This window comes from Crotalus tigris, unplaced genomic scaffold (assembly GCF_016545835.1).
Source record: "Crotalus tigris isolate CLP2741 ecotype Arizona unplaced genomic scaffold, ASM1654583v1 scf7180000017543.2237141, whole genome shotgun sequence".
Classification (NCBI taxonomy): domain Eukaryota; kingdom Metazoa; phylum Chordata; class Lepidosauria; order Squamata; family Viperidae; genus Crotalus; species Crotalus tigris.
In genome coordinates, this window is record NW_024096463.1 from 387,054 (window position 1) to 414,489 (window position 27,436).

Below are 27,436 nucleotides of genomic sequence, written 5' to 3' on the forward strand. Positions count from 1 at the left end.
TGGCATGTATGAACTTGGTCATTGTTATTATGCATTGAAAATATTAATTCCAGCTCACATATAAATAAAATGGGAATAATTTGATCTGAACACTCCTTTCTTCTCTAGGATGCTATGGCAGAACTGTTAGCTAGGACAACAGCTCAACTGGAAGCTGTGGAGAGAGAACTTGCAGAGGAGAGAGTAAAACTGGAGTACACAGAAGAGGAACTACTACAGCTGGAACAAAAACAAGATCAAGGAGAAGCTGTGTCAGAGAGGTACTTTTTACTGTGAAGAATGCATACAATAAGAATGTGCAGAATTTGGAGTGTCCTGAAGCTAATTCCATTTCTGATGCTTGATATTTTGACATGAATCTTAAATATATTCAATTAATCCTAGCATGACTTTCACTCATTATTGTAAGAAGCATCTTAAGCATATGTAGCTGAAACAGACTTCAAATATTTTAGCCTTTGTGTTGAACTTAAGGAGTACAGAAATCCATCTTTTTTTCTGAGCCAACATGAGTTCATGTACATGTTTGAACAAAATTTTAAACATAGAATAGCATTCTATACATCTGAAAAATATATATGTAAGCAGTAAATACTTCTGTCAACATAAAGAAGCCATCCTATTGATTTTGATTCCATATCTGAGCAGTCTACTGACAAAGATTGCATATTTGTTAGAATTATGATACAGTAAAATACAATATAGAAATCAATCTATTTGACCTGCTCTGCCAGGTATATTATGGCTGTGTTTTCAAGATCTTTTCAATTATGATGGCCATCACTTGAACATCTTCCTAGGAAAGACTTATATTGTCTGCTCCAATTGACTGATTTAGTTTATTATCCGATATATAAATCTTATATTCTCTTGCGTATAAATACAAGAATTTCTTAATCCTTGGTGGCTGATTTTAAATGGTTTAGCTGTTCTGTTTTTTCTAAGTTACCTATGGCTCATTCAAATTACCAGTTACTGAATTTCATAAAGTAAATCAAATAATCAATAAAATAATTTAAAATATTTCCTTGCAGAAGCTGGCAAGCAGAATCAGTTGATAGTGGATGTAATAATTGCATGCAGTCCAGTCATCACTTGGAGTCCTATTGTGGTGAATCATTGCAGATTCCTATGTTTGCATATCAAACAGATCAGTATATTTCTGGAAGAAATCAGGCTCCAACTTTAAAGGCAAGTAAATATAGCTGTTACAGTTTTTCCTAAATCTTTATGGGACTTGGTCTGGATTTTATATTTAAATCATGAATGCTTATTTATTTTCTTTTTAGGAAAGAAAGCACTATGAATTTGATTTTTATTATAAGAATTTAATGGACAAATTACTTTAAAATTACTCCTTAAAATACTTGCGCTTTCTTTGTGAAGAAAAGTTTTGAGATTTTGATTGTTGCTATAGGTGGACAAGGAGACTAATACAGAAGATCTTTTTTCTGAAGAAATGGTTTTGCCTCATAAAAACAGACTAGGCCGTCGATCCCGTGGTTCTGCATTTGTTCGTAATAATACTATTGTTCGCTCACAGACATTTTCACCTGGTGCACGAAGCCAATATGTTTGCCGAGTGAGTAGAAAATTTCATAGCAAAAGTCATTTGGAATGCTAAATAATTCTATTTAAAATTTGTGTAAATAACTTATTAGCAGAATACATATTTTAGGACCTTTTTCTCATTAATTAATACAAGCCAAGATATCTGCAAAAGCTTTCTTACTGTATATGTGCAATAGAATATCTGGATACTCATTAAGATTGAATAAGTAAATGTATAGAGCAGGGATGTCAAACTCAATTTCATTGAGGGCCACATCAGCAGCAGAGTAAGTGATCCTGGCACTTCTGCTGAGCTCAGAAAAAGCGTCGATCAGCTGGAATGTTGCAGCATCTCCAGGGTCTTGTGATTTACATTCAGATGCTTGGCAACTGATTCATATTTATGACGGTTAGAGTGTCCCAGGGTCATGTGAAGTGACCAAAACTGCTGCAACCACCCAGCAGACAGGTGGAATAAAAACCAAACACCCCCCCCCCACCTCACCTCCGCTGCCAATCCCCATAAATGCTCACAACAATGAAAACCTCGAACAGGAGGAAGAGCGCCGCTGGGTGGGCAGGCAGGTGTCTTGCTCGGCTGTGGCTTGGAAGACACTTTTTTCAGTGCCCTTGTAACTTCAAACAATCACTAAGTGAACTGTTGTAAGTTGAGGACTACCTGTACTTTGGCACTTGTTTCTTTCTTTTTTTTTGTCATCAAGTTTTTGACACCTTGCTAGGTGACTGGTAGTACTTGGATGTTGCCATATCCTAAAAGCGGTACAATGGGTGAAAAGGTTGAAAAGTCCTGTATTAGATAGTGGTTTTTTTATACAAAGTACATTCTTCCAAAGCACAACCATAATACATAACAAGTATTATGTATAAAGTAGTAACTCATAGCACAGATCACATTACAGGTAAATTTTGTCTATATTTTGCTCAACAGTCCATATATTTCCTTCTGAAGATTTTCACCGCTGTCATAAGCATTGCTTATATCTTCCAGTATCATTACCTTGCTAATGAATTTTTTATGGGAAAGTTACGATAATATCATCTGAAAATATCATTCCTTAATTGTGCCATACCTATAAGGCAGAAGTCATTTTCCTCAGCTGATCAGGGGAAGGGGTTACTGCAGATAAGGAAGGATATTGGCAAAAATGCATCCATTTCCAATTCAATTATTTCTTTGATTTTTCATTTGTTTTTTGAAAAAATATTTTTGTTGCTATAAGTCAATAATAGAAAATACAAGAATGATAGAACTGAAATTTGCATCAGATTATCTAAAGGAAATCATTTCAAATTGATGTGGATAACTATAATAGAATTACTGTCTTTAAACTTTAAATTGTATTAAGATTGACTATAATCAGTGTTTCACATCTTTCTGTCAGCTATATCGTAGTGATAGTGACAGTTCCACTTTGCAAAGAAAATCACCTTTTATACGGAATACTTTGGAGAGGCGTATGCTGCGTTATAAGCAGGTATTTAATAGGCTGATTTTATGATAAATGTTATAGATTATGTTCATATAGTTAATCATAAAGGCTTGCCATAAGGTTGTTCATTAGATGTTGCTGTGTTTTATTTGTCACATATAACTCTTTTTAGTGTTGATACTGTACAACCTTTTTATTATATATTTGACTAGATTTTTCATTACTTTGTGTAAATTACCCTGTCATTGTTAAAAGAAGGCCAGATGATAACCATAATATATTTTCAGTAGCTACATAATGTCTTGATTAATATTGGTATCAAGAATATTCAAAAAGTCTCTTTCTTAGCTACATACAAAAGCTAGCTTGGACATCAGGCTGAGGAAGACAACTCTTATATAAAACCACAATTGAAGAACAGAACTGCATGTTTAACATTTTTGGTAATGTCAGTGTTTTTTGGAAATTCATTTTGCAGTTTGCAAGCCAAAGAAATATAGCTTATGTGCCCAGTGAGAATGCTTAACTGCTGTATTGGTTACACAGAGATGAGTTACAGGTTAAGGAAGGCTGATGATAAATAGTATGCTAAATATAATTAATCAGAAATAAAATTTCATTCATCCATCCATTTGAAACCTGGATTACAAACGATGGTGGGTTTTTACCTATTTTCTATTGTCTGAAAAATTATGGAATAATAGTAGAAAATATTTCCGAACATTTTTCTTTTTAAATAGTGCATAAAATGGTTACGAATAAATAATTATACCAAATTAGAAATCAAACAGAAATAGATAGAGATTATAGATAAACATTCAGTTTTTAGAAGGCACAAAACAATTAAAATATGGATAAATAGAAGCTGAAATTGACAGTAGATATTACCTCGGATTAAAAAAATAAAATGGAAAATTCCTATGATACAGTATATTGTGTATTCTGAACCTTGGTTTTTTTTCCATTTTCCATATGTTTCTATTATAATATAGATAGCTTGTTTTTAAAACTGGACCTATTGCCTGCCGATTTCTCCTAAAACATTAGATAGACATTAAAAAATGCATCGAAGTAAAAAAAATTAAAAATATGTTTAATAGCATGTATCAGTAACTTTAAAATTATGATATGGGTTAATTTATCAATTGTATACATTAAATATATTCCATAAACAAACCATAATGAAGTGACTTTATATTTGTAAAATATCATATTTTAGTTTTTCTGAAGTTTTCATTTGTACTTAAAGAAGAACTTTCTTCTACTGCTTCAACATTTCTTGAAATTTAATCCCAGCAATTTCATAGTAAATTCCTGTTAGCTTTAATTAGGATTGTGTCAGTGCAAATGTTAGTATAATATTAAACTAAGGAGGAAAGGGAAACATTCTTAATGTAAGACGTGGTGGAGAGAATATGTGCCAGCCCCTAATTGTGTAAATGTGGTTTAAAGTTATCCCATTTAACCTACAGTGGACCAATTTCTGCCTGAACACAACTGAACCAATTTCTCCTACTATTTTTGCTCACCTGCCACTATTTTGCAACAGTTGTATACCTGTGAAATAGTTTAGAGCCTTTTAGTTCTTTGTAAGACCATTAGAGGCATTGCCATAATTTTTATATTGTAGCATTCATGTAGATCATCATTGGCTGATCTTATGGAAAGGACATCTCTAGACCTGGAGCTGGATCTTCAGGCATCAAGAACAAGGCAGAGACACTTAAATGAGGAATTATCTATTCTAAGAGAATTGCGGCAGCGTCTGGAGGATGCCCAGCTTAGTGGTCAAACTGATCTGCCTCACTGGGTCATTCATGATGAACGATTCCGAAATTTGCTGAAGGAAGCAGAAAGGCAGGTATGGAATCATCTGAACATTTAGTACAGCTTGTTTTCGTTGTTCGTACAGCAATGAGATACAGAAAATCAGATATGTAATGTTTAATTTTCATAAATATTTAATAAATTATTGAAGAGCAAATATAAATAATAGCTTGAAGTAATGCTCTTGTATCAAGCAAGAGAAAAACAGGAGTTAAATTGTTTAGGCAAACCTTTACTTCTGGAAGAGGTTTATTTAGATATCCCCTCCCTCCCTTAAAATATAAAATAGGGCATTCTCTTCTCTTTCAGGAGCTCAAATCTCAATCATTCATATTTGTTGCTACGTTTACTGGTATGGGACACCCCAGAAATAGGATTAAAGAACAAACCGTCCATGGAATATGTAGAAAACTGGTTCTGCACTTACAAAGAAATAGAAAATAAAATCAGTGTCAAAACTGCATGAGCACTTTACATTGAAGTGGTCTGATAAAAATCTGTTTTTATCAGATTTTTAATGTTTAAGGATGTTTTAAAAAATTGTGTAGAGCTATTTAGAAGTCTGTTTGGATTCATAATTCTTTTCAGATAATATAAGATAGTTTTTCTGTTTAAGAGGGTAGATTTACATCTAGCAATGTATACATTTCAGATCTATAGCATATAATCCTAAATAGAGATTCGTATCAAAATCATTATAGAATAACTAAATTTGTGTTACATTGTTTGGTGGGAGGAGGAATTTTTAGTAGTAGTTTCATGCATTTTCATATCTTAAATATAGCTTTAACAGTGAATATAATTTAATCGTAACAGATTTGCTGGCAAAAAAAGAGTGAGACATTGAATTTTCCATTGATATATGGTCTAATAAAAGTTTAGGCTCCTACGATCCAATTAGTAAAAGTTGATATTAGAAATGGCTCTGTTAGAGAAATTGGTGAAGAAATGTCCATTCTTTTACTGTGCTTATTTGCATACTGCTGTCTTTCTATGCATTTTAAACCAAGTTAGTGCTCATTTATTTACTTTTATTATTAAATTTAAAAGGTCACCCAACTGCTGTGTTTCTCTGAAAGTAAGACCTACCCTGAAAATAAGTCCTAGCTTGATTTGGGGGGGATGGGCCTAATATATGCCCTACTCCAAAAATAAGCCCTAGTTTTGGGGCAAGGCACACACCTAAAAATCTAGCTGGGTTGGGGTTGTGGAGCTGTCCCACATGCCCCGCACCCACTTACCTTTACAGCCAGGCCTCACCTCGCCGGCCCATTTCTTCTGCGGCATCTTCTGCAGCCAGGCCCACATTTCTCAGTCACAGGCCTTTCCGGGAGGACAATGCAGTTAAAACCGAGCTATGGATTCAATCCATAGTTCAGTTCTGTAAGAACTCTGCAGCCGAGAACTGAACTATGGATTGAATCTTGGAGGGAAAAAAAAGACCCAGTCTTATTTTCGGGGAAACACGGTACATACGACTCTGAGCGGTATGCCACATTAAACATAGTAAGAGCAATAAAAACAAGGATTAATAAAAACCCCTCCATTTCCTGCTCATCAATAAAATGCTATTGACACTTATCCTACCGCAAGCCCTAGGTAAAAATCCAGGTTTTCAAGGATTTATTAAACATTGTCAGAGTGGGAACCATATGGATCTCGGGGGCAGGGAAGATGCTGTTCCAGACAGTGGGCGCTGCAGCAGAAATGTTGCAATAGATGAAATTGTCCAATAGATGGAACCTAAAGCATACCCATTTTGTCCAATCACACAGGATGGTCAGAAACAGTCAAAAATACTTTGTTAGAGAATTTTAATTTCTCTATTGGTGAAAAATAAATCAGAAGCTCTCACAGTTGACTTCATTTAGCTGATTCAAATAACTTTATATTTATATAAAAATATTTACAATACCATTCTTCTTTACAGCAACATAGCTTAATGAAGTCTTCTTACAGAGACAGACCAGAGACAAAACCTTGAGACTGGAAATCCAGCTCCTAACTCAATACTCTTTTTTGCACAGACTCAGTAGCACTTTCCTCACATTGGCTGACTGGGTTACCACATGACTTTTCCTGTTCATGAATATTCCAACACTCCTCCTTCATGACAGGAAGAGACATCAGACCTATTGACTTTACACATTTTCCATAGTGAATACCACCCAATGGTTTAGTCATCATGTCTGCCAAATTATTTTCAGAAGAACAATGATGTAAACTAATCAATTTTCCTTTTACAGCTTCCCTGACATTACAATACTTAATGTCTACATGTTTACTTTCTGTTCTTCACCCTGTCACCAGTTGCCATTTTTATACAGGCAGCATTGTCTTCAAATACCTTTACAGATTCTTTTACATTAATATTTAAATCTTGCAACAACTGTACATACCATGTAACTTCAGAACACAATTCAGATAAAGCAATAAACTCTGCTTCTGCTGTTGAAATAGCAACAGTTGTTTGTTTTCTGGACTTCCATCCAATCAGAGTCCCTCCAAAGAATATTATAATCCCTGAATTTGATTTCCTTGTGTTTATGTCATTTGCATAGTCACTATCGACATAACACTTTAATTTCAATTCCTCAGTAATCTGTATTTGAAGACCCAAATTTATAGTTCCCTTTAAATATCTGAGAACCCTTTTTACACCCATCCAATGTAACTTTGTAGGTGCAGCAGTAAAATGACTCAAAATGCTTACTGTGCAAGCTATGTCTGGTCTGGACCACTGTGATAGATATAACAAACTCCCTATTGCTGAGTGATATATCTCTTGATCACAGGTTTCACCTTTGTCCGCATTTAAACTATTATAAAAATCCGCACTCATGGGTGTGGGAGCAGTATTGCAATCCTTCATATTATATTTCTCGAATAACTGCTCAATTTTTCTCCTTTGACTGAGAATATAACCATCTTTTTCATTTTTCTGTATCTCTACACCAAGATAATTTTTTATTTCTCCCAAATTCTTTAATTCAAATTTCTTTCCTAATTTATCAGCAAATTCTTTGACTTGTGATGCATCCTTTGCGATGAAGCAAAGATCATCCACAAATGATAACAGTAGACAATTCCCTCCTTGTAATTGTCCAGTATATATACAGTTATCAGCTTTGCAACTTTTAAATCCAAGATCCTTTAAAGCAGTATCTAAACAGATATTCCAGTTTCTGGCTGACTGCTTCAGCCCATAAATAGCCTTGTTTAATTTATATACGATGTTAGGTTTTGCAATTTCATATCCTGGTGCTTGGATCATATAAATTTCTTCCTCTAACTCAGCATTGAGGAATGCAGTTGTGATATCAAAGTGCCAGATTTTATGCTTATATGCCGCTGCCAACGCCAGTGCTAATCTTATACTCTCACTTTTCACAGTTGGCGCAAATACTTCATCGTAGTGCACATTCTTTAATTGTGAAAAACCTTGTGCCACTAACCTGGCCTTATACTGTATATCATTATTTGGCAATACCTTTTTCTTATATACCCACTTACAACCCACAGCTTTGGTTCCCTGTGGCAAAGTCACTGATTTAAATACTTCATGGTCTCCCATGGATTTCATCTCTTTATCCATGGCCTCCTTCCATTTTTCTTGTTCAGCTTTTGGTAATGCCAACACCTCTTTATAACTTCTTGGCTCATACCACACATTGCAAACCTTTACCTTGCTGGCAGAATACCTGTCAGGTGGAATTCCTTTATTACATCGCTCTGACCTACGTGGTATTAACTGCTCCTGTGTCTCAAGTCTTTCTGGTTTCATGTCTTGTTCAGCCTCTCCTCCCTGAACATTGACATCTTCAATAATCATTTTTTTATCATTAGATGAGTTATTGTCACTAAACAGATCACCGTCATTAAGTGAGACATACCCAGAATTAGCATTAATTCTGTCCCAATTTTGTTCTGCAAAATTAGCAGACTTTGAAATTACAATTCTTTTACTTCCATCGCTAAAGCGATATCCTTTTGACCCTGGCTCATAGCCCACAAACCTGAGCTTTCTTGCCTTTTGCTGTCCCTTTCTTCTGATTGCTTTTGGAATATGTACCCATGCAGTACTTCCAAAAATTCTCAAGATGTGCCAATGATGGCTTTTTCCCATATAGAATGGCATATGGAGTATAATTAATGGAGGAACTCCACAGCCTGTTAACTATATAATTAGCAGTCAATATGGCTTCTCCCCAATATGACCTGCTCAAACCAGAATCCTCCAATAATGAATCTTCCATTGTTTGCAAAACACCATTCGTTCTTTCAGCTACACCATTCTCTGCTGCTGTGTAAGGATGTGTATGTCTGTGTCTTATCCCCAACTTCCCCAACCATTGTTGGAATTTAGTTGACATAAATTCAGTACCTCTGTCAGTTTGCAACTGACACACTTGTTGTCTATACCTTCTCTCCACAAAACTTACCCACTGTTTGAATTGTTGTAGCACCTCTGTCTTTGCTCTAAGCAAATAGCAAAATGAATACCTGCTATAATCATCAACAATTACCAGTGCATATTTTGCTCCTCCTAAACTGGTTTGCATAGGTCCCACCAGATCTGCATGGACCAGCTCTAGAACTCTTTTTGTTTGTCTTGTGCTATGTTTACTAACTGGGAATGCCTTTGACTTCGATGCTTTGCATATTGCACAGTCCAAATATGTTTTGCATCCCTTCAAATTTAGCCCTTCTACAAAATCTTGCATTTGCTGCAAAACTTTAAAGCTTGCATGGCCAAGTCTTCTATGTAGAAGATGAACGCATGAATCATGCTCTGCAACATTCTTAAATATATGGGAACATTGAACCTTATGTCCCTGCAATATGTATAGATTATCTTCCTTTATGCCTTCTGCACAAATGTTCCCATTCCTTTTGATGAGACACTTTCCATTTACAAAAATGACCTCAAAACCTTGTTTGTCTAAATTAGACACACTTAATAAATTATGTTCCATCTCAGGTACACAAAGCACATTGGTAAACTTTGATTCCAAATATGGAATTTTTACATTGCCTCATCCAATGACTTTTGCTTTCTGGCCATTTGCCAAAGCCACAGCTTCTTGTGCTACTGGAACAAACCTGCAAAATAATTTAGAATCATTAACAATTGTTTGACTTGCCCCACTATCTATTAGCCACTTGTCTCTGTTGTTGCTATAGCAAACTTTTGCAATTCCTTTTGCAAAGCAGTCCTTTTTGGTTGCACAAATGTCCTTTGCTGCAAATTGTTCCTTTGCAAACAGTTCCTTTTCAAATGTGTCTTTTTCTGCTGAGCAGCTCTCTGCTTGCAAAATCTCTCTTTTGTTGCAATTTGGTCTGGGTCTGATCTGCTTGTTTCTTCTCCTCTGGAGACTTGCAGTCTAGACCCTCTACTCAGGAATTTCTCCTCCTCGTGGCTGCTTCTAAAACGGCTGTCAGAGGTTCCGACTAATGAAGCACTTCAAAGAACTTTCAGGCATGTTTCCTAAAGTCTTTATTACAGAGCTACAAATTGCCGGTCACCATCATGGACGTTGTGATGCCAGAATCTGACTTCCTCTCGCTGGCATCAATCTTTTCTTGCTAAACCCCTCCCTTATCTTGCAGTCACAAGTCACATTATCCAATTAGTGTGAAGGTCAAACGTTTACTTCCTCTTTCTTTCCTGGGCTTTCCCCCCCCCCATTCTAAGCTATGTATTAACCCAGTAAATACCAGACAGTTTTGCATATTGTCAAAGCAAGAATATACAGTATTTGCAGCATTGACATCCGGACCCCCTTACAAGAAGGACAGATCCTGTAAAGTAAACAAAAGCATATGTTAAGGGTTATCTTTCGGTTTGCTGGGGTGTTTCACATGAAACCTTTTGATCAATCTGTCAGCGTTCACTTCACTAGATTTCAACCAGGTGGCTTCAGACAACGGTATCCCTTCCATTGTACTAAGTACTGTAATTTCCCTCTAAAGATTCTGGAGTCAAGAATACGTTTCACTTCATAGTGGGTCTGCCCTGCCACTACGAGAGGTCCAGGTGCCTTCTTTGGAGGAGGTCTTAAAGTGGAGCCCTGATAAGGCTTCAACAAACTACAATGGAAAACTGGGTGAATTTTCCCTAACAGTTTAGGGAGTTTTAGTTGTACTGTGACCGGGTTGATGACCTTTACTATGGGGAAAGGCCCCAAGAATTTTGGTCCCAATTTCTTGCTGGGCAATTTGAGGCGTAGATATTTAGTTGACAGATAGACCTTTTCCCCAACTTGGAATGTTCTTTGGGGAGCCCTCTTTTTATCAGCCTGCTTTTTATAGGTTTCAAAAGTCTTTTTTAAAGCAGTTTTTGTGTTTTTCCAAACTTCTTCCCACCCTCTCACCCATTGATCAAGTGTCTGTGAAGCAGAGGGCAACTGAGGATATTCAGGTATTGGGTTAAATTCTTTCCCTGTGGCTACATTGAAAGGTGTGTAGCTGGTGCTGCTGTGCACGGAATTATTGTACACCACCTCCGCAAAAGGGAGGAGATCAGTCCAGTTCGTCTGTTGGTAAGAAACGTAGCACCTAAGATATTGCTCCACCATTTTGTTAGCGGCTTCGGCGGCCCCATTGGTGGCCGGATGAAAAGCAGATGATAACCCTTAAACAATCAATGTAAGGAAATTTCTCCAAAACTTAGCTGTGAATTGCACCCCCCTGTCTGAGATTATTCGCTTAGGGGCACCATGCAGCCGGTAGATATGTTTCAGAAACAATTTGGCCAGTCGTTGGGCAGATGGGAGTCCTTTGCAGGCGATGAAATGAGGCTGTTTCGAGAAAAGGTCTTTTACAGTCCAGATGACAGTATTTCCCCTACTTTCAGGTAGGTCCACTATAAAGTCCATAGCTATTTCTTCCCAGGGTTGAGAAGGGTCTGCCATGGGTTGCAGTAACCCAGGAGTTTTCCCCGGGATTCTTTTCATTGTGGCACATACAGTACAACTTTTTACATAGTTGTCCACATCCTTTTTCAGCCCTGGCCACCAGAATTGCCAGCGGGTGAGGTGTAGGGTTTTCAAATATCCAAAGTGTCCAGCCTGCTTTATGTCGTGGCTGTGTTTGAGAGCATTAAGACGGAGCGCTTCTGGCAAATATAACTTCCCCCCTTTGTAAGCCAAGCCATCCCTGCATGTTGGGGACGCTTGATTATCTTTGAACCATTGGTCAGTGAGGAGCTCTCATTTTATTTTCTTCACTCCAGGGTCATCAGGATTGGGGACCCTGCGAGGTGTAAGTTGAGCAACAGTTTGTGGATTGGGAATAATTGCCTCGTTAACCTGCTCTCGTTCGCTTTTGTACTGGGGTAACCGGGATAGCGCATCAGCTAGAAAGTTCTTTCCTCCTGGTATGTACTTTAGAGTGAAGTTGAAGCGGTTAAAGTACTGTGCCCACCGTACTTGCTTTGGTGACAATTTGCGGGGAGTTTTCAGTGCCTCTAGGTTTTTGTGATCTGTCCATACCTCAAATGCCACTTTGCTCCCTTCTAGATAGTGTCGCCAGTTCAATAGCGCCCACCTAATTGCAAAGGCCTCTTTCTCCCATACTGCCCATCTTCGCTCGCTCTCAGTGAATTTCTTCGAGGTGTAGGCACAGGGTTGCAGGATCCCATTTTTGTTCTTTTGTAGTAACACTGCTCCAACCGCCGCATCGCTGGCATCGGCTTGAATCACAAAGGGTTCCCCTGGGCAGGGGTGCTTTAGAACCGGTTCAGCGGCAAATAGTCTCTTTAAATTCTCAAAAGCTGTTTGACAGCTCATTGCCCATGCTAGTGGTTGGCCCGGTCGTGGCTTCCCTCCTCCTTTGCCTGTTTTGAGTAGTTCTGTAAGAGGTAGGGCAATCTTGGCAAAAGAAGGGATGAATTGACGATAAAAGTTGGCAAAACCCAGAAAGCTCTGGAGCTGTTTGCGAGTCCTTGGGGGCTGCCACTCGATTATAGTTTTCACCTTGGCCAGATCCATTTCAATACCCTCATTGGAAATTCGGTAGCCAAGATAGTCTAATTGGGTTTGGTGAAATTCACATTTTGACAATTTGACATAAAGCTTGGCATTCAATAGTTTCTTTAACACTTCTCTCACTAGCTTTATGTGATCAGTCATATTTGTGCTGTATATCAGGATATCATCAAGATACACCAAAACCCTTTTGTACAAGTGATCATGTAGAACCTCATCAATCAACTGCATAAATACAGCTGGGGCCCCCTGTAGTCCAAATGGCATGACTTTGAACTGATAGCTCCCCATAGGACAGTTGAAGGCAGTTTTCCACTCGTCTCCCACTTTTATTCTCACCCGGTAGTATGCCTCTCTTAGGTCTAACTTAGTGAAAACACTCCTCTTAGCCAGATGGGTCAATAAATCCTTTAGGAGGGAGAGGGGGTATTTATTTTCCACACTTACAGCATTGAGTCCCTTGTAGTCTACGAATAGACCCATCTTTTTTCTCTTTGAACAACACAGGGGCTCCCACGGAAGTTTTGGCCCGTTCAGTAAACCCCCTCGCTAGGTTTTTGTTCACATATCGCTGCATCTCCTCCATTTTGAGGGGGGACATAGCATACATCCTGGGACGTGGGAGTTTGGCTTCGGGCACCAGTTCGATGGAGCAGTCATTGGGTCTGTGAGGGGTAGGGCATCACATTCTTTTTCACTGAACACCACCACCAGGTCCAAGTATTCTTTGAGGATGACTGGTTCGCCTGGAGTCAGTGAGGCGGCTATGTGCGCTCGCTCATTGGGTGGCCTAAGATGCCCAGTAACATCTGTTGAATCAATGGGGGGAACAGGCCCTATAGGTAGTCTCACAATTCTCATTCCTTTCTCCCACCAGATAAACGTCTTCCATTTGTCCAACCAGGCTAGTCCTAGGATCACCGCCTCGGTCATTTTTGCAGCCACCAGGAAACGAATAAACTCCCAGTGCGCACCTATTTCTAGGCGTAAAGGCTCAGTTAATTGTGTAATAAGAGTCCCTCCCATCAGGGAGCCATCGGCTTGCTCAAATCTCATCGGTTTGGAAAGCTGTTTTGCCCTTATGCCCATTTTCATGGCAAACGCCAGACTAACTCACCATTGGGTCGTTTTCTCCTTCATCATCGCTATCAAAGAAGGGTAGAGCAGGGGCAGGTCCACCTGGAGTCTTGGCATCCTCCTGTGTGTGGAGTGTAACCTGGGCAACTGGTCCTTGCGTGAGTCGATTGGATTTTTCTCTCGTTAGCCACTGAGCAGGTTTCTTTTGCATTGCCGGTCCTGGCTTGCTCTGCAGTCGAGGGTAGGGGACTGGACAGGTGGCTGCTCGATGTCCTCCTTGCCCACACCGGAAACACTCGAAGGAAGGGCGTGCAGGTGGCCTGGGTCTCTCAGCCCTTGCAGTAGTTGAAGGCTTTCGTGGGGGTGATTGCTGTCCAGGTAGCTCTGGTTGCGGTTCGGGTTCATGTGGGGGAGGCTTTTTATAGTGAGAGAGCTTAACATCTAGCTTCACAGCTGTCTGGTACCACTCCTGCAGCCGATCAGGTATTTCTCGATAGATGCAGGCCTGAGAGAGGTGATCGTCTAATCCCTCAATGAAGTAATGGATGAGGGACTGCTCAGGCCACCCCTCTATTTGACCTGCTATCTTGCAGAATTCTCGCACGTACTCCAGGGTAGGCCTCCCAGCTTGTTTTATTTTGTGAATTTATCCTGCTGCTTTGAGGCCAATGGATGGGTCCTCAAATCGTTCTCTGAGACTTAAAAGAAAGCGGTGGGGATCTTCCAATTCGGGGGCTTGCTCGCTATATAAATGGTTCAGCCATTCAGATGCTTCTCCCTCTAGGTTGGACGCAATAACATTGACCATGGCCCCTGGTTATGGGTACAGATAGGCCCAGCATTTCAAGTGAAAATGCACTTGGTTGAGAAAAAAAATCAGCTTCTCTGGGTCCCCATCAAAGGTTGCATTGAAGGGTGGTGCGAACACAGGCTGCTGTGGCCCCCACTGGGGCTGGTTCCACGACTGCTGGGCCCTCTGCTGTTGGCCAGTGGGGTTGGATGGTGCCCCCTGCTGCTGTAGGCCTCCCAATGGTGGCTGCGCAAGTGGGGGTTGTAGTGGTCTTCTCTGTTGTTGGACTGCAGGGGGTGATGGTGCCCTCTGCTGCTGCTGATCATTCATCTGCTGGGGAAACCATCTACCCAATGCTGCAGATGCCTCAGACTGGAACTCACCCTCACTTCAGGGTTGGGGTCTCTGGCCGGTGAAGGCAGGGTCTGACAGGCTTCCTGCTGGGCTCCCCACTGCTCTTGTGGCCACCCCAGTTGCTGTAGGCCCCAACCTGGCTGCAGATTTATGCCCAGGGGTTGCACGTTTGGGGGCTGTAGCCAACCTCCTTGCTGTGGCTGTTCTCCCCACAGCTGCTGATTTCCTGGCTTCTGTACCACCCCAAGACATTGCAAGGCCTCTATTAGCTGTGGTAAGTTCAGAGGACATGGACCAGCCACCTGCTGGGAAACCCAATTTCCCTCTTGCTGCAGAGGATTCAGATTGGGATTCTCTCTCTCAGGGCTGGAGTCCATGGCAGGAACATTTGCAATAGAAGGGCTGTAGGTTTCACTTTGTAGGAACTGATTTCTGGTTTTCATTTCTAAGTTTTGAAATCTTTCCAACGACTCACCGATAACTGTGTTATCTGTCCACTCTGCTTTTGAAGTCTTCGCTCTCAGCTGGGAAATCTGCCAAATTCCTCTCTCCCCCGGCTTGCTGGCTGTCGTTCCCCCCCCCCTCGCCGGGGAAACTGTTGCAGCCACAGGGCTGGTCTCAGGCAATCTTTCTTTCTCCATAGTGAGATCTTCCCCGAAACTTTGCCAGCTCTTCTAAAGCATAGGGCAGCTTATGGAGTTCGGGACCGCAGGTTGTTTGAAAAGAATGTTGGATTCTGGCATGATGTCAGAGGTTCCGACTAATGAAGCACTTCAAAGAACTTTCAGGCATGTTTCCTAAAGTCTTTATTACAGAGCTACAAATTGCCGGTCACCATCATGGATGTTGTGATGCCAGAATCTGACTTCCTCTCGCTGGCATCAATCTTTTCTTGCTAAACCCCTCCCTTATCTTGCAGTCACAAGTCACATTATCCAATTAGTGTGAAGGTCAAAAGTTTACTTCCTCTTTCTTTCCTGGGCTTTTTCCCCCCCACTCTAAGCTATGTATTAACCCAGTAAATACCAGACAGTTTTGCATATTGTCAAAGCAAGAATATACAGTATTTGCAGCATTGACATCGGCGTTTTTCCTCTTCATTAAGCAAACATGCCTTTAAAGCCTCAAACTTTAAGTCTTGCTCTTCTTTGCACTCAAATATTGCAGAAACTGTGTCCCAGGTTTTATCTAATAAAACCTTCTGGGACTCAGGGAATTTAATCCCACGTTGTTCTAAGTCCAAAAATAAATTTTGCATTTTATTTAAATGCTGTTCCACAGATTCACCTGGTTGCAAACAGGCTCTGTAAAGTTTTCTTGACAATTGCACTATGTTGCAAGCAGAAACATTCACGTGCACAGCTCTCAGTTTCAACCATATCTCCTTTGCAGTCTTTAAATTTGCAACATTTAGAAATTGTGCATCATCTAAATTCAAGATGAGATAAGCCATTGCTCTATCATGATTTTTCTGATCAACCTGCAAACACTTGTGGTGAATTTTCTACAATATACCACAGCTCTTTTGCTTTCAGCAAACATTCCATTTTTGCAGCCCACACAATGTAATTCTTCTGGCCCAAATGAGGCACACAGCTTTTTTTAAATTCCATTGCAGCTATTCTGCTAATTCTGCCTTGTTCTCATACTTTCTAAACACAGGCAATTTCTTCCAGCTTTAAATTACAATGCAGTCCTTAGTAAGCTCTGGGCCCATAACCTGTTAGAGAATTTTAATTTCTCTATTGGTGAAAAATAAATCAGAAGTTCTCACAGTTGACTGCATTTAGCTGATTCAAATAACTTTATATTTATATAAAAATATTTACAATACCATTCTTCTTTACAGCAACATAGCTTAATGAAGTCTTCTTACAGAGACAGACCAGAGACAAAACCTTGAGACTGGAAATCCAGCTCCTTAACTCAATACTCTTTTTTGCACAGACTCAGTAGCACTTTCCTCACATTGGCTGACTGAGTTACCACATGACTCTTCCTGTTCATGAATATTCCAACACACTTCAACTGGTGAAGTTACAAATGAAGGGAATTATAACTTAATACAAACAAGAAAAAACTTACAAGACTTGGATACAACAATAAATATGGAAAAGATACCTTATGCAATAGAACGTCAAAGTAAACCTGAGAAAGAAGACTTAACAAAATGGACACTGCTAGGAGAATCATTGTTTGGGAGACAAAAAGCATACATCCTATCTACTATGTATCCTCTACTCCTAACAATAATTGCAAAAATAGAAGAGTTGGACAAGTTGGAAATATGAATTTGGAAAACAATTTGGCAAAGGAAGAAGATTAGAGATGGGCTGAACAGACTGGATTCGCCCTACCAGATGGAATATTATATGAGTAAACACTTTTTTGAATATGGCTAAATAAACAAATAACTTTGGCCATAAAGTAACTTTAGAATGAGTGGGATAAGAGATATAAGTAATATAGTATTTTTTTTATAAGATACAAAATGTAAAAATATTAGGATGTAAATGAAGGAAAAGTTTGAATTTTAAAGAAAAATTAAATTTGAAAAGATTTAGGATTAAGGAATGATTGAAATATTGAGGGGAAATTAGGCTTAATGAGAACTCTGAAAAAAAGGATATATAGTGATTTAACTTATTTTTACAAATAGAAGTGAAATATAAATTGACTAGAAAGATGTTATGGATAGATGTTATGATAAATTAATATAGTATCTCTTATAATATATGAAATATGAAAATACTGAGCTGATATATTTAAATGGAAAATTTGGATATTTAGATGTTAAATACTGGGGAAAATATGATTGACAAGAATTGTTTGAATATTATAGAGAAATTGAGCTTAAACAAGATTTATGAAAATAAGATACATGGTGAATCAATAAGATGACTCTTACGAAAATAACATAAGCTGATAAGAAAAAAAATGCTACATATGGATGCTATTATTGTTGGTATAATTATAGAAGAAAATGTTTTTAATCATTTAAATATGGAAAATATCAAATATTAGAATTTATATTTGTTTAATGTTGTAAAAGGAGAATACTACTGGGTGAAGAGACGATCAAGGAAATATATTATAAATTGATATACTAATTGTGGAAATATAAAAATTAATTATTATTGATTGTTTATTAACTATTATTAATTATATATTCTTTTCTAAAAAAATTATGAACCAAGTCAACACACTGTACACCAGGCACTAAGGCTGTTATTGTAAAAAAAATCAATAAAAAAGAAACAGTCAAAAATACAATCCCTCAGGTAACTAGCCATATGCTATAAAGGTGATAGCTATCACTTTGATTGGCATCCCTTCTAGCTTCCTTAAAGATATAGGATCAGGAGGCAAGAAAAAAATCACTCATTTTTTGAAACAGGAAAACAGTTACTAAATATTGACTGTCATAACCCACTAAAAATAGATATAATCAAAGGTCCATTAATCTTGACTTGTTTCAAACTGACATTAAATCTAGAAAATAAAAAGGGGCCATTGTTATTTTTACAGTTGTATATTGGGTTTTTATTTTTTGTAAGCTACCCAGAGTCACTGAAAGTGAGTGGGCAGCCATATAAATTCTCTAAATAAGTAAATAAATATAGGAAATATGGAGGCATTATTGGTAGGAAAAAGCTTAACTTGAGGTTTCAAATGAAGCTGGTTGTAGATGAGGTGGCATTTCCCCAGAAAGCATAGTTTACAATTTGGGAATATTCCAAGAACCCCCAGTTGTCATTGAATTTGCATGTGGCATTTGTGCTTCAAATTGCATATGTGTAATTTACTGCTAGTGCACGAAGCATGATCCTTCCTCAGTAATTTATTGAGAACAATTTAAGGTCTTGATCTTAAAACTCCTTAGCAACTTAGATCTTTACTATTTGAGGGACTGAGGCTCTCACTATGAACCAGCCTAGTTACTTAGTCCAGTATATATCATCACTGTTGGAAGTCATACAGCCTTGGTTACTTCCTTGGATAAGTCTGAGGCTACAAAATGCACTTTAAGGAAAATGGCAGAAAAGATCCCTCTTTTGCCAAAGTTTGTAATTATGCTGATTTTTAAAAATGGATTACATTGATTTAATGGGGAATGGTTTACATTTTATGTAATTGTTTGAATGGTTATAAGTTGCCTGGACTGCTTATTATACAAAGAGAAATTTGTGATATAAATTCAATAAATAAATAAAGGAATTAATTGCTTCCTTAGACAAGGCAAATAAAATTTGATCATCGTCAACAACAAGCAGCTGAAAAATTGCTTAAAAAAGCTTCCAAAGAAGTATACCAACTGCGTGGTCAAAATCAAAAGATACCTTTTCAGGTGCAGACTTTCCGGTAAGCTATTAAGAATTGTTTAAATTATTTTGAAAGTATTTAAGCTTATAGTTAATGTCATAATTGAAAAGAGCACACATTTATTTTATTTCTTGTACACATACTATTTCCTTTATATAAATATTTTATTAATTTTTTAATTTTACAATCGTAAGTACTTAATGAGCAATGAGTTGTCTGGGTCTATTAGTAATTCACTGGTACATATTAACTTTCTCAGTCTTGTCCAATCTACACCATCTACTGCTTCCTTAGTCCTCTCTTCTTCTGGTAGTATGCATTTTTCCATACTGGACAAATACAATTCTTGTTACTGTTAATACATATACAATTAAATCTTCATCACATTTTTCTGGTATTATACATAATATCAATAGTATCAATTTATAATATCTTTTCTAGCCAAAATATATCTCAATTGCATTTGCACTTAAAATCCATTTATTCAATCAATATCCTGTTTTTCCAGATTTTTTAAAATTTTAATTTTCCATCAATATTCAAAATATCTCTATCGCTTATAATTTTTTCATAATAAATTATAGTTGGGTAACCAAAAGCTTCCCTTATTCAAACCCTTTTAGAATTTTCATATATCCCATCTTATAACAAAGTATATTATTCTAGTTACAAATCCTATCCTTCTAATTATAATAACACTTTTATTTCTAACAGTTATCTATTTTCTTAGCCATATTCAAACATCTATTTAGTAATATAATATCCCATCTAATAGGTCAGAACCTCTATTTTCTTCAGTCTTACTCTGGCTTTCTTCGTTTGCAAATAACTTTCCAAGTCAGTATATTTAAATCATCAAGTAGTTCTTCCTCTGTTTTTGTATATATTGTTTGGAATGAGGAAAAGAATTTGGTTGAAATGATTTTGGAAGAACGCTCAACCCATTTATATTCATTAAATAGCCTCTATCCTTCTCCTTCAGTTTTTCTTTTCATTTCTTGTTGCATTTCAGCATTTCTCCTAACAGCTTTATCATCCGTTCGATCAGCTCTTCTTCCTTATCCTCAAATGTGTTCTGAGATCTTGACAAGTAGGATGTCTTTTCCATTTCTGGTGTTATCACTGCATCTTCTAATTTTTCATTTGTCTGTCTTCGAATCTGTTTCTTCTAATTTTCCTTCTGTTTTCTGGGTTATTAGATCCTTCTTTGCAGTCATTGTCTGGATTTGTAAGTTTAGGTTAGAAAATTGTTCTTTTATCTCATTTGCATTATTTTTAGTCTCATCTTAAAATAAAACAATTGTCTCTTAGATTGATTTCAACATGGAAAGAATTTCTTTCTGAGATTCATTAACATTTTCTTGTTGATATATCAAGCTGGGAGGTTTGGAAACAGGTTTTTTACCATTTAAGCCTTATATGGAACACTCATTTTGTTTTTGTATGTAGTCTTTATAGTCCAATAGGGTCCCCAACCCAGATAAGCAGCCCAAGAGTTTTTGTTTTTCCCTTTTTCCAGCTGCAGTCTAGAAAAGTGAAAGTGTTCAGGAAGAACAAAGAGTCTTATCTGAGTCTGGGCTTCAAGCTAAGTTTCCCTTAAACATAATAAATTGTAGTGCCATATTTCTCCACTAGATGTCATTGGCACAGTCTTCCAACTTTCAAAATCCAAGTTTATTTTGCAAACTTTCAAATATTTTTTCTAAACAAAAAGTCCCAAAGATACTTTTAGTTCCCAAATTTCAAAGTCATAGATCTGTATTAGTTCCAAATTGTTTTTGTAATTTCCTCTGTTTTCCCCCAAAGCAGTTAATTTGCCGCTTTTCTTTTCCTGAGGGAGCAGGGCAATAACTTCCATTCTCTCTCTCATCGGGGAGGATTCTTTGCTTTGGATGTTCTTTTTTCCAGGAAAGTAGTGTTAGGGCCATAAAAAGAGGATAACGTCTCACCAGTTCCATCCACGTTGCTCAGAAATTGCTAATTAGTGCTTATCTTCAGTTGTCAGCAGCTTCTGACTGGCCACATGAATGTAGCCAGTTTTCCCCCTTCCAGTTTGGAGGGCTTCCTCGGATCCAGCGGAAGAGCCGCCGCCCCTCCACGATCAACGAGGATCCCCTTCTTCGTTGCCTATTCGGGGTGACTTTCAATCCTTTTTAGGCGGGTCGAAATTGTCTTCCTGCGCCCATTACGTCACGATGTCAAACTGGAAGTCTCACATACTATTTCCTTCTGAGCATTCATGGAATAAAAAGTGAAAATGAACAATTAAAATACTTTCCATTTATAGTCTGAAGTAATAAAACCCAAATATGAGTTATCACTTTATTGATTACTAGGCTTGAGAAAAATTACAGGCTTTCCCTTAATCACAGGAATAATGAATATAGATCTAAAACTTTCAGAGTACAGCTCTTATCAGACGTGGTACATTTTCACATTTGACTCTACTATACATCTGCTTTTACATATAAGCAGCTAAAGTATATAAAATCAAATTCATGTCTATAAGTACTAATGAATCTAAAATTTTTGAAGTACATTTTTGGCTAATGGTATTTTTATGTAAACAAAGAATGTATACAAATGCATGCACATAAACATTCCATATTTGTATCCTATGTTTCATCTAATTTTTCTCTATAACAATACAATCAGATACTTTAGGCCCAGACTAACTGAGTGATCCTGAGTCATCTAAGGAGGGGAAATATAATACTGAGCCATCCCTGCTCCTAGTTCTGTACTAAATCTCACGGCTTTCATACATGCACACATTTGTACATACACACATGGATAAAGATAAACCATAAAAAATATCTGTAGGAAGGGCATTTGGGAATTTGAAGTCTGGTTTAATTTTTTCATTTTGCCTGAATTCTTTGAAGCCTCATAATTATCCTTAATTATGCAAATACATGAATGCAGTTTCTGAAGTAATTAAGATAGCATCCAATGGGACTGTGCAAATATGGGGATGATTGAGAACATCCAAAACACCTTTTTATAATTTTTTCTAGTCTTATGTTGCTACTTTAGGAGTTGGTCTTGGGTAAATGATACAATATTCTGTTTGTTTGTTAAATGAGTTAAACTATGTACTGAAATAATTGCACAATATTTTTCCCACATACGACAGAGAGAAGATGGCATTCTTTACAATGCCAAGGATCAGCGTCCCACCTCTACCAGCTGATGATGTATAAAGAAGTATTTATCTGCCTTTTCCTATTTTAAAATGAAGTTATTGAACTACTTAAGTTTATTTTAAAAAAATATGCAAAGATTATTAATATACACATTTTGTAAAAAAAATAGAAAAATATACATATATACTGTGTGTGTGAATATATATATATATATATATATATATATATATATATATATATATATATATATATATATATATTTGTATGTAGGTCTTTGGTTATTCGGGTTTTCTCCTGCGTAAAATTGGAAGTTAAATTTAAAGTTAAAAGGAAGAAACAGCTAAGACCACACATTGCTCCTCAAAGCACGAAGCTGAAAACACCAGCCTGAAGATGACGAATGGGACTTCGTCGAAACGTCGCCAAGACTCTTCCAATTTTACGCGGGAGAAAATCTGAATAACCAAAGACCTACATACAAACACCCGCGAAAACCTCAGAAAATATATATATATCTCCAAATTTCTTTTTGTGGCAAATTGTTAAAGAATTAAATTGGGAGACTAATATGGCCATTTCGAGCTCATTCTGCTCTCTTCAGTTAGCCATACCCTTTATGGGATTCGAACCTGGGCAGTTTACATACTAGGCAGTGATTTAACCACCAAGCCACAGGCTTTCCTCCCCTCTTTGCCATACGAGTCAAGGGAGTATATACAGGAAGTTTTTCAGATAAACTGGTCTGATTGATTACACCTTGACATTTCTTTTTCTGGCAAAGAGTTAAAGAATTAAATTGGGAGACTAATATGGCCATTTTGAGCTCATTCTGCTCTCTTCAGTTAGCCACACCCTTTATGGGATTCGAACTCTTTGCCAGAAAAAGAAATTTGGATTTGTAAATGTTTCGCAGTTGCGACTTGAGCCTGCTTAACACCCCTAGTTGGGGGGCTGCAAGACAAAAGAGATTGTAAAAAGTATAACTGCAGTATAGCAGTTAAAAATGTCAAGGTGTAATCAATCAGACCAGTCTGTCTGAAAAACTTCCTATATATGTATGTGTGTATGTATGCATGTATGTGTGTGTGTGTGTGTGTGTGTGTGTGTGTGTGTGTGTATATATATGATATGTAGGTCTTTGGTTGTTCGGGTTTTCTCCCACGTAAAATTGGAAGTGTCTTGGCGACGTTTCGACGAAGTCCCATTCGTCATCTTCAGGCTAGTGCTTTCAGCTTCGTGCTTTGAGCAGCAATGTGTGGTCTTAGCTGTTTATTCCTTTTAACTGCCAGTGGGGGTATGAACTGATTGGGTGGGAGCTTGGCTGTGTTCTGATTGGGTGGAGGTGTGTTCTGAATGGTTAGGGGCTTGGCTGTGCTCTGATTGGCTGGGGGAGTGTTCTGTTTGGTTGTGCTCAGGTTAGTCTGAGTTGCAGAGGGGTTTAAGATTTTGGGCTGCCTTGCTATTTTCTGGCTTCGCGTTCGTGGTCGTGTCTCCTCTTCATGGAGGGTGTCAGTTTGCTTCATGTATGGATTGGAGGGGTTTAAAGTGGCTAATGATGCAGCTGTGGTCTGGCTTCTGGTTTGTGGTCGTTTGTGTGTAGTTCACCAATGTTAGTACATTGGTGAACTACACACTCTCACCAATGTACTAACATCCAATGGATTCCATAGAAATAAGATTACAAACCTAATCCAAAAAGAAACCCCCACTAAAATCCAAGACAAAGAACAAGAAAACGGCAAAGCCCTCCTCCCATACATAAAAGGCACCACAGACAGAATCAGTAAGATCCTCCATAAACACAACATCAAAACAGCATTCTGCACAAACAGAAAAATATCCACCATCCTTAGAAACCCCAAAGATAAAATTGAATTAGAAAATCAAGGAGTATACGAAATCCCATGCACCACTTGTCCCACCACATACATTGGACAAACCAACAGAAGAATAAGTGCACGCATTGAAGAACATAAGAACTCAGTCAAAAAAGAGGAACCAACATCTTCCCTGGTCCAACACCTTAAAGCCACAGGACATGAAATTGACTTTAAAAATACCAGAACCATTGCCAAAAGTGAACATTTTAATAACAGAATAATCAGAGAAGCCATCGAGATAGAAAAACACCCACACAGCATGAACAAGCGAGATGATACCTCCCGCCTACCAGCCATTTGGAAACCCGCCCTTATTGACAAACGACTCCCTAACACAAAAAATGATACCAGACCCACACTCACAAAAACCACACAGGATGTCACCACCACACATCCACGCAAAAAACAAACCCAAAGCCACACCGATGATGAGGCACGACCACAAACCAGAAGCCAGACCACAGCTGCATCATTAGCCACTTTAAACCCCTCCAATCCATACATGAAGCAAACTGACACCCTCCATGAAGAGGAGGCACGACCACGAACGCGAAGCCAAAAAATAGCAATGGCAGCCCAAAATCTTAAACCCCTCTGCAACTCAGACTAACCTGAGCACAACCAAACAGAACACTCCCCCAGCCAATCAGAGCAACAGCCAAGCCCCTAACCATTCAGAACACACCTCCACCCAATCAGAACACAGCCAAGCTCCCACCCAATCAGTTCATACCCCCACTGGCAGTTAAAAGGAATAAACAGCTAAGACCACACATTGCTGCTCAAAGCACGAAGCTGAAAACACCAGCCTGAAGATGACGAATGGGACTTCGTCGAAACGTCGCCAAGACACTTCCAATTTTACGCAGGAGAAAACCCGAACAACCAAAGACCTACATACAAATACCCGCGAAAACCTCAGAATATATATATATATATATATTCGCGTTTAAGAAGATTAAAAACGTGAACCCTGGGAGTGTTCATGATAGGAAATAAAATGATCACCAGGGTAGTAAAATTATAAAATTTTATTAAAAAGCGCCTAGCTTTCGCCGTCACCTGCCGGCATCCTCAGGGCTAGTGCGCCAGGGAGTGGGAGAGTCATTCTTATAGGTGTGGTGAAGTCTGCGCACGACTCCTCGACCTCGTCATCGGGCCTAAATAGGATAACTGCGTGCGGCTGGTCTGCTCCTTTCTATTCATCTCAACCGTCCGTTCATCCTCCTCCATCCCTCTCCCCCTCAGTCTTGAGGTGAGCGGGCAAGTGTCTCTATGGTTGCAACAGTCCCTATATTTGAGCTCTTTTCCCTCGGGGGTAAATGGCAACGTGCATTTCGTGTTTCTTTTACAGTCCTCCTTCGTTCCATCATTCTTCCTATGGCAAGTTTTTTGTTGTTGAATTTTGGTATTTTTGTTTCTTATGCAGGTGTCATTCAAGTGATCGCATGGGTCCTTTCGAGGTAGTTGTAATTCATTATCGATCTGGGGCTGGAGGGGGGGACCTTTTGAATGCGGGGGGAGGAGTGGTGATTCCTCAACTGTCCCTGTGTGTAGTCGTTTTGTGCGCGCTGCGCCCTGTTCGGGCAATCTGGAGAGGGTAGCGGTGGAGCCGCGCTTTCGCTCTTCCTCTTGGGGTAGGTATCGTCCAGGTGATCTCACGCGCCCCTCCCAAGTAGATGTAGTTCGTCGGCAGTCCAAAGTCGGAGGGGAAGTCATTCGGTCATGGGTGGAGAGGGGCGGAGGCTCCCCGCCCGTCGTTGCCCCCAGCTGTCCGGCGCGTCTCCCGCTGCGAGTGATCGATCCGGAGGGAAGGTTAGCAGTAGAATCGTAATCTGCTTGATCTTTGCAGCGTCCTTCCTCACTATAAGTAGATATAGATCGTCGGCAGTCCAAAATCGAAGGGCAGGCCGTTCGGTCATAGGTGGCGAGGGGCGGAGGCTCCCCGCTCGTCGCTGCCCTCAGCTGTCCGGCGCGTCTCCTGCTACGAGTGATCGGTCCGGAGGAGAGGGTAGCGATAGAATCGCAGTCTATTTGATCTTTACAGCGTCTTTCCTCAGTAGGAAATAAAATGATCACCAGGGTAGTAAAATTATAAAATTTTATTAAAAAGCGCCTAGCTTTCGCCGTCACCTGCCGGCATCCTCAGGGCTAGTGCGCCAGGGAGTGGGAGAGTCATTGAAATAAAATGATCACCAGGGTAGTAAAATTACCTGAGGAAAGACGCTGTAAAGATCAAATAGACTGCGATTCTATCGCTACCCTCTCCTCCGGACCGATCACTCGTAGCAGGAGACGCGCCGGACAGCTGAGGGCAGCGACGAGCGGGGAGCCTCCGCCCCTCGCCACCTATGACCGAACGGCCTGCCCTTCGATTTTGGACTGCCGACGATCTATATCTACTTATAGTGAGGAAGGACGCTGCAAAGATCAAGCAGATTACGATTCTACTGCTAACCTTCCCTCCGGATCGATCACTCGCAGCGGGAGACGCGCCGGACAGCTGGGGGCAACGACGGGCGGGGAGCCTCCGCCCCTCTCCACCCATGACCGAATGACTTCCCCTCCGACTTTGGACTGCCGACGAACTACATCTACTTGGGAGGGGCGCGTGAGATCACCTGGACGATACCTACCCCAAGAGGAAGAGCGAAAGCGCGGCTCCACCGCTACCCTCTCCAGATTGCCCGAACAGGGCGCAGCGCGCACAAAACGACTACACACAGGGACAGTTGAGGAATCACCACTCCTCCCCCCGCATTCAAAAGGTCCCCCCCTCCAGCCCCAGATCGATAATGAATTACAACTACCTCGAAAGGACCCATGCGATCACTTGAATGACACCTGCATAAGAAACAAAAATACCAAAATTCAACAACAAAAAACTTGCCATAGGAAGAATGATGGAACGAAGGAGGACTGTAAAAGAAACACGAAATGCACGTTGCCATTTACCCCCGAGGGAAAAGAGCTCAAATATAGGGACTGTTGCAACCATAGAGACACTTGCCCGCTCACCTCAAGACTGAGGGGGAGAGGGATGGAGGAG

The 27,436-nt window shown here is 39.2% G+C and overlaps 1 protein-coding gene across 3 annotated transcripts in view; it reads left to right on the forward strand.

The window, feature by feature from the left end:
* Positions 1-22,698, forward strand: part of WWC3 (WWC family member 3) — a 234,274-nt gene extending 211,576 nt beyond the window's left edge. For all 3 annotated transcript variants that reach the window (XM_039318738.1, XM_039318663.1, XM_039318807.1), the window contains 7 exons: positions 109-260; positions 1,035-1,191; positions 1,418-1,582; positions 2,955-3,047; positions 4,633-4,863; positions 19,273-19,400; positions 22,498-22,698. In XM_039318738.1, coding sequence (XP_039174672.1) covers positions 109-260; positions 1,035-1,191; positions 1,418-1,582; positions 2,955-3,047; positions 4,633-4,863; positions 19,273-19,400; positions 22,498-22,564 — 993 coding nt within the window. In that variant the 3' untranslated portion in view covers positions 22,565-22,698. The remainder of the gene's footprint in view (positions 1-108; positions 261-1,034; positions 1,192-1,417; positions 1,583-2,954; positions 3,048-4,632; positions 4,864-19,272; positions 19,401-22,497) is intronic.
* Positions 22,699-27,436: the final 4,738 nt, after the last annotated feature.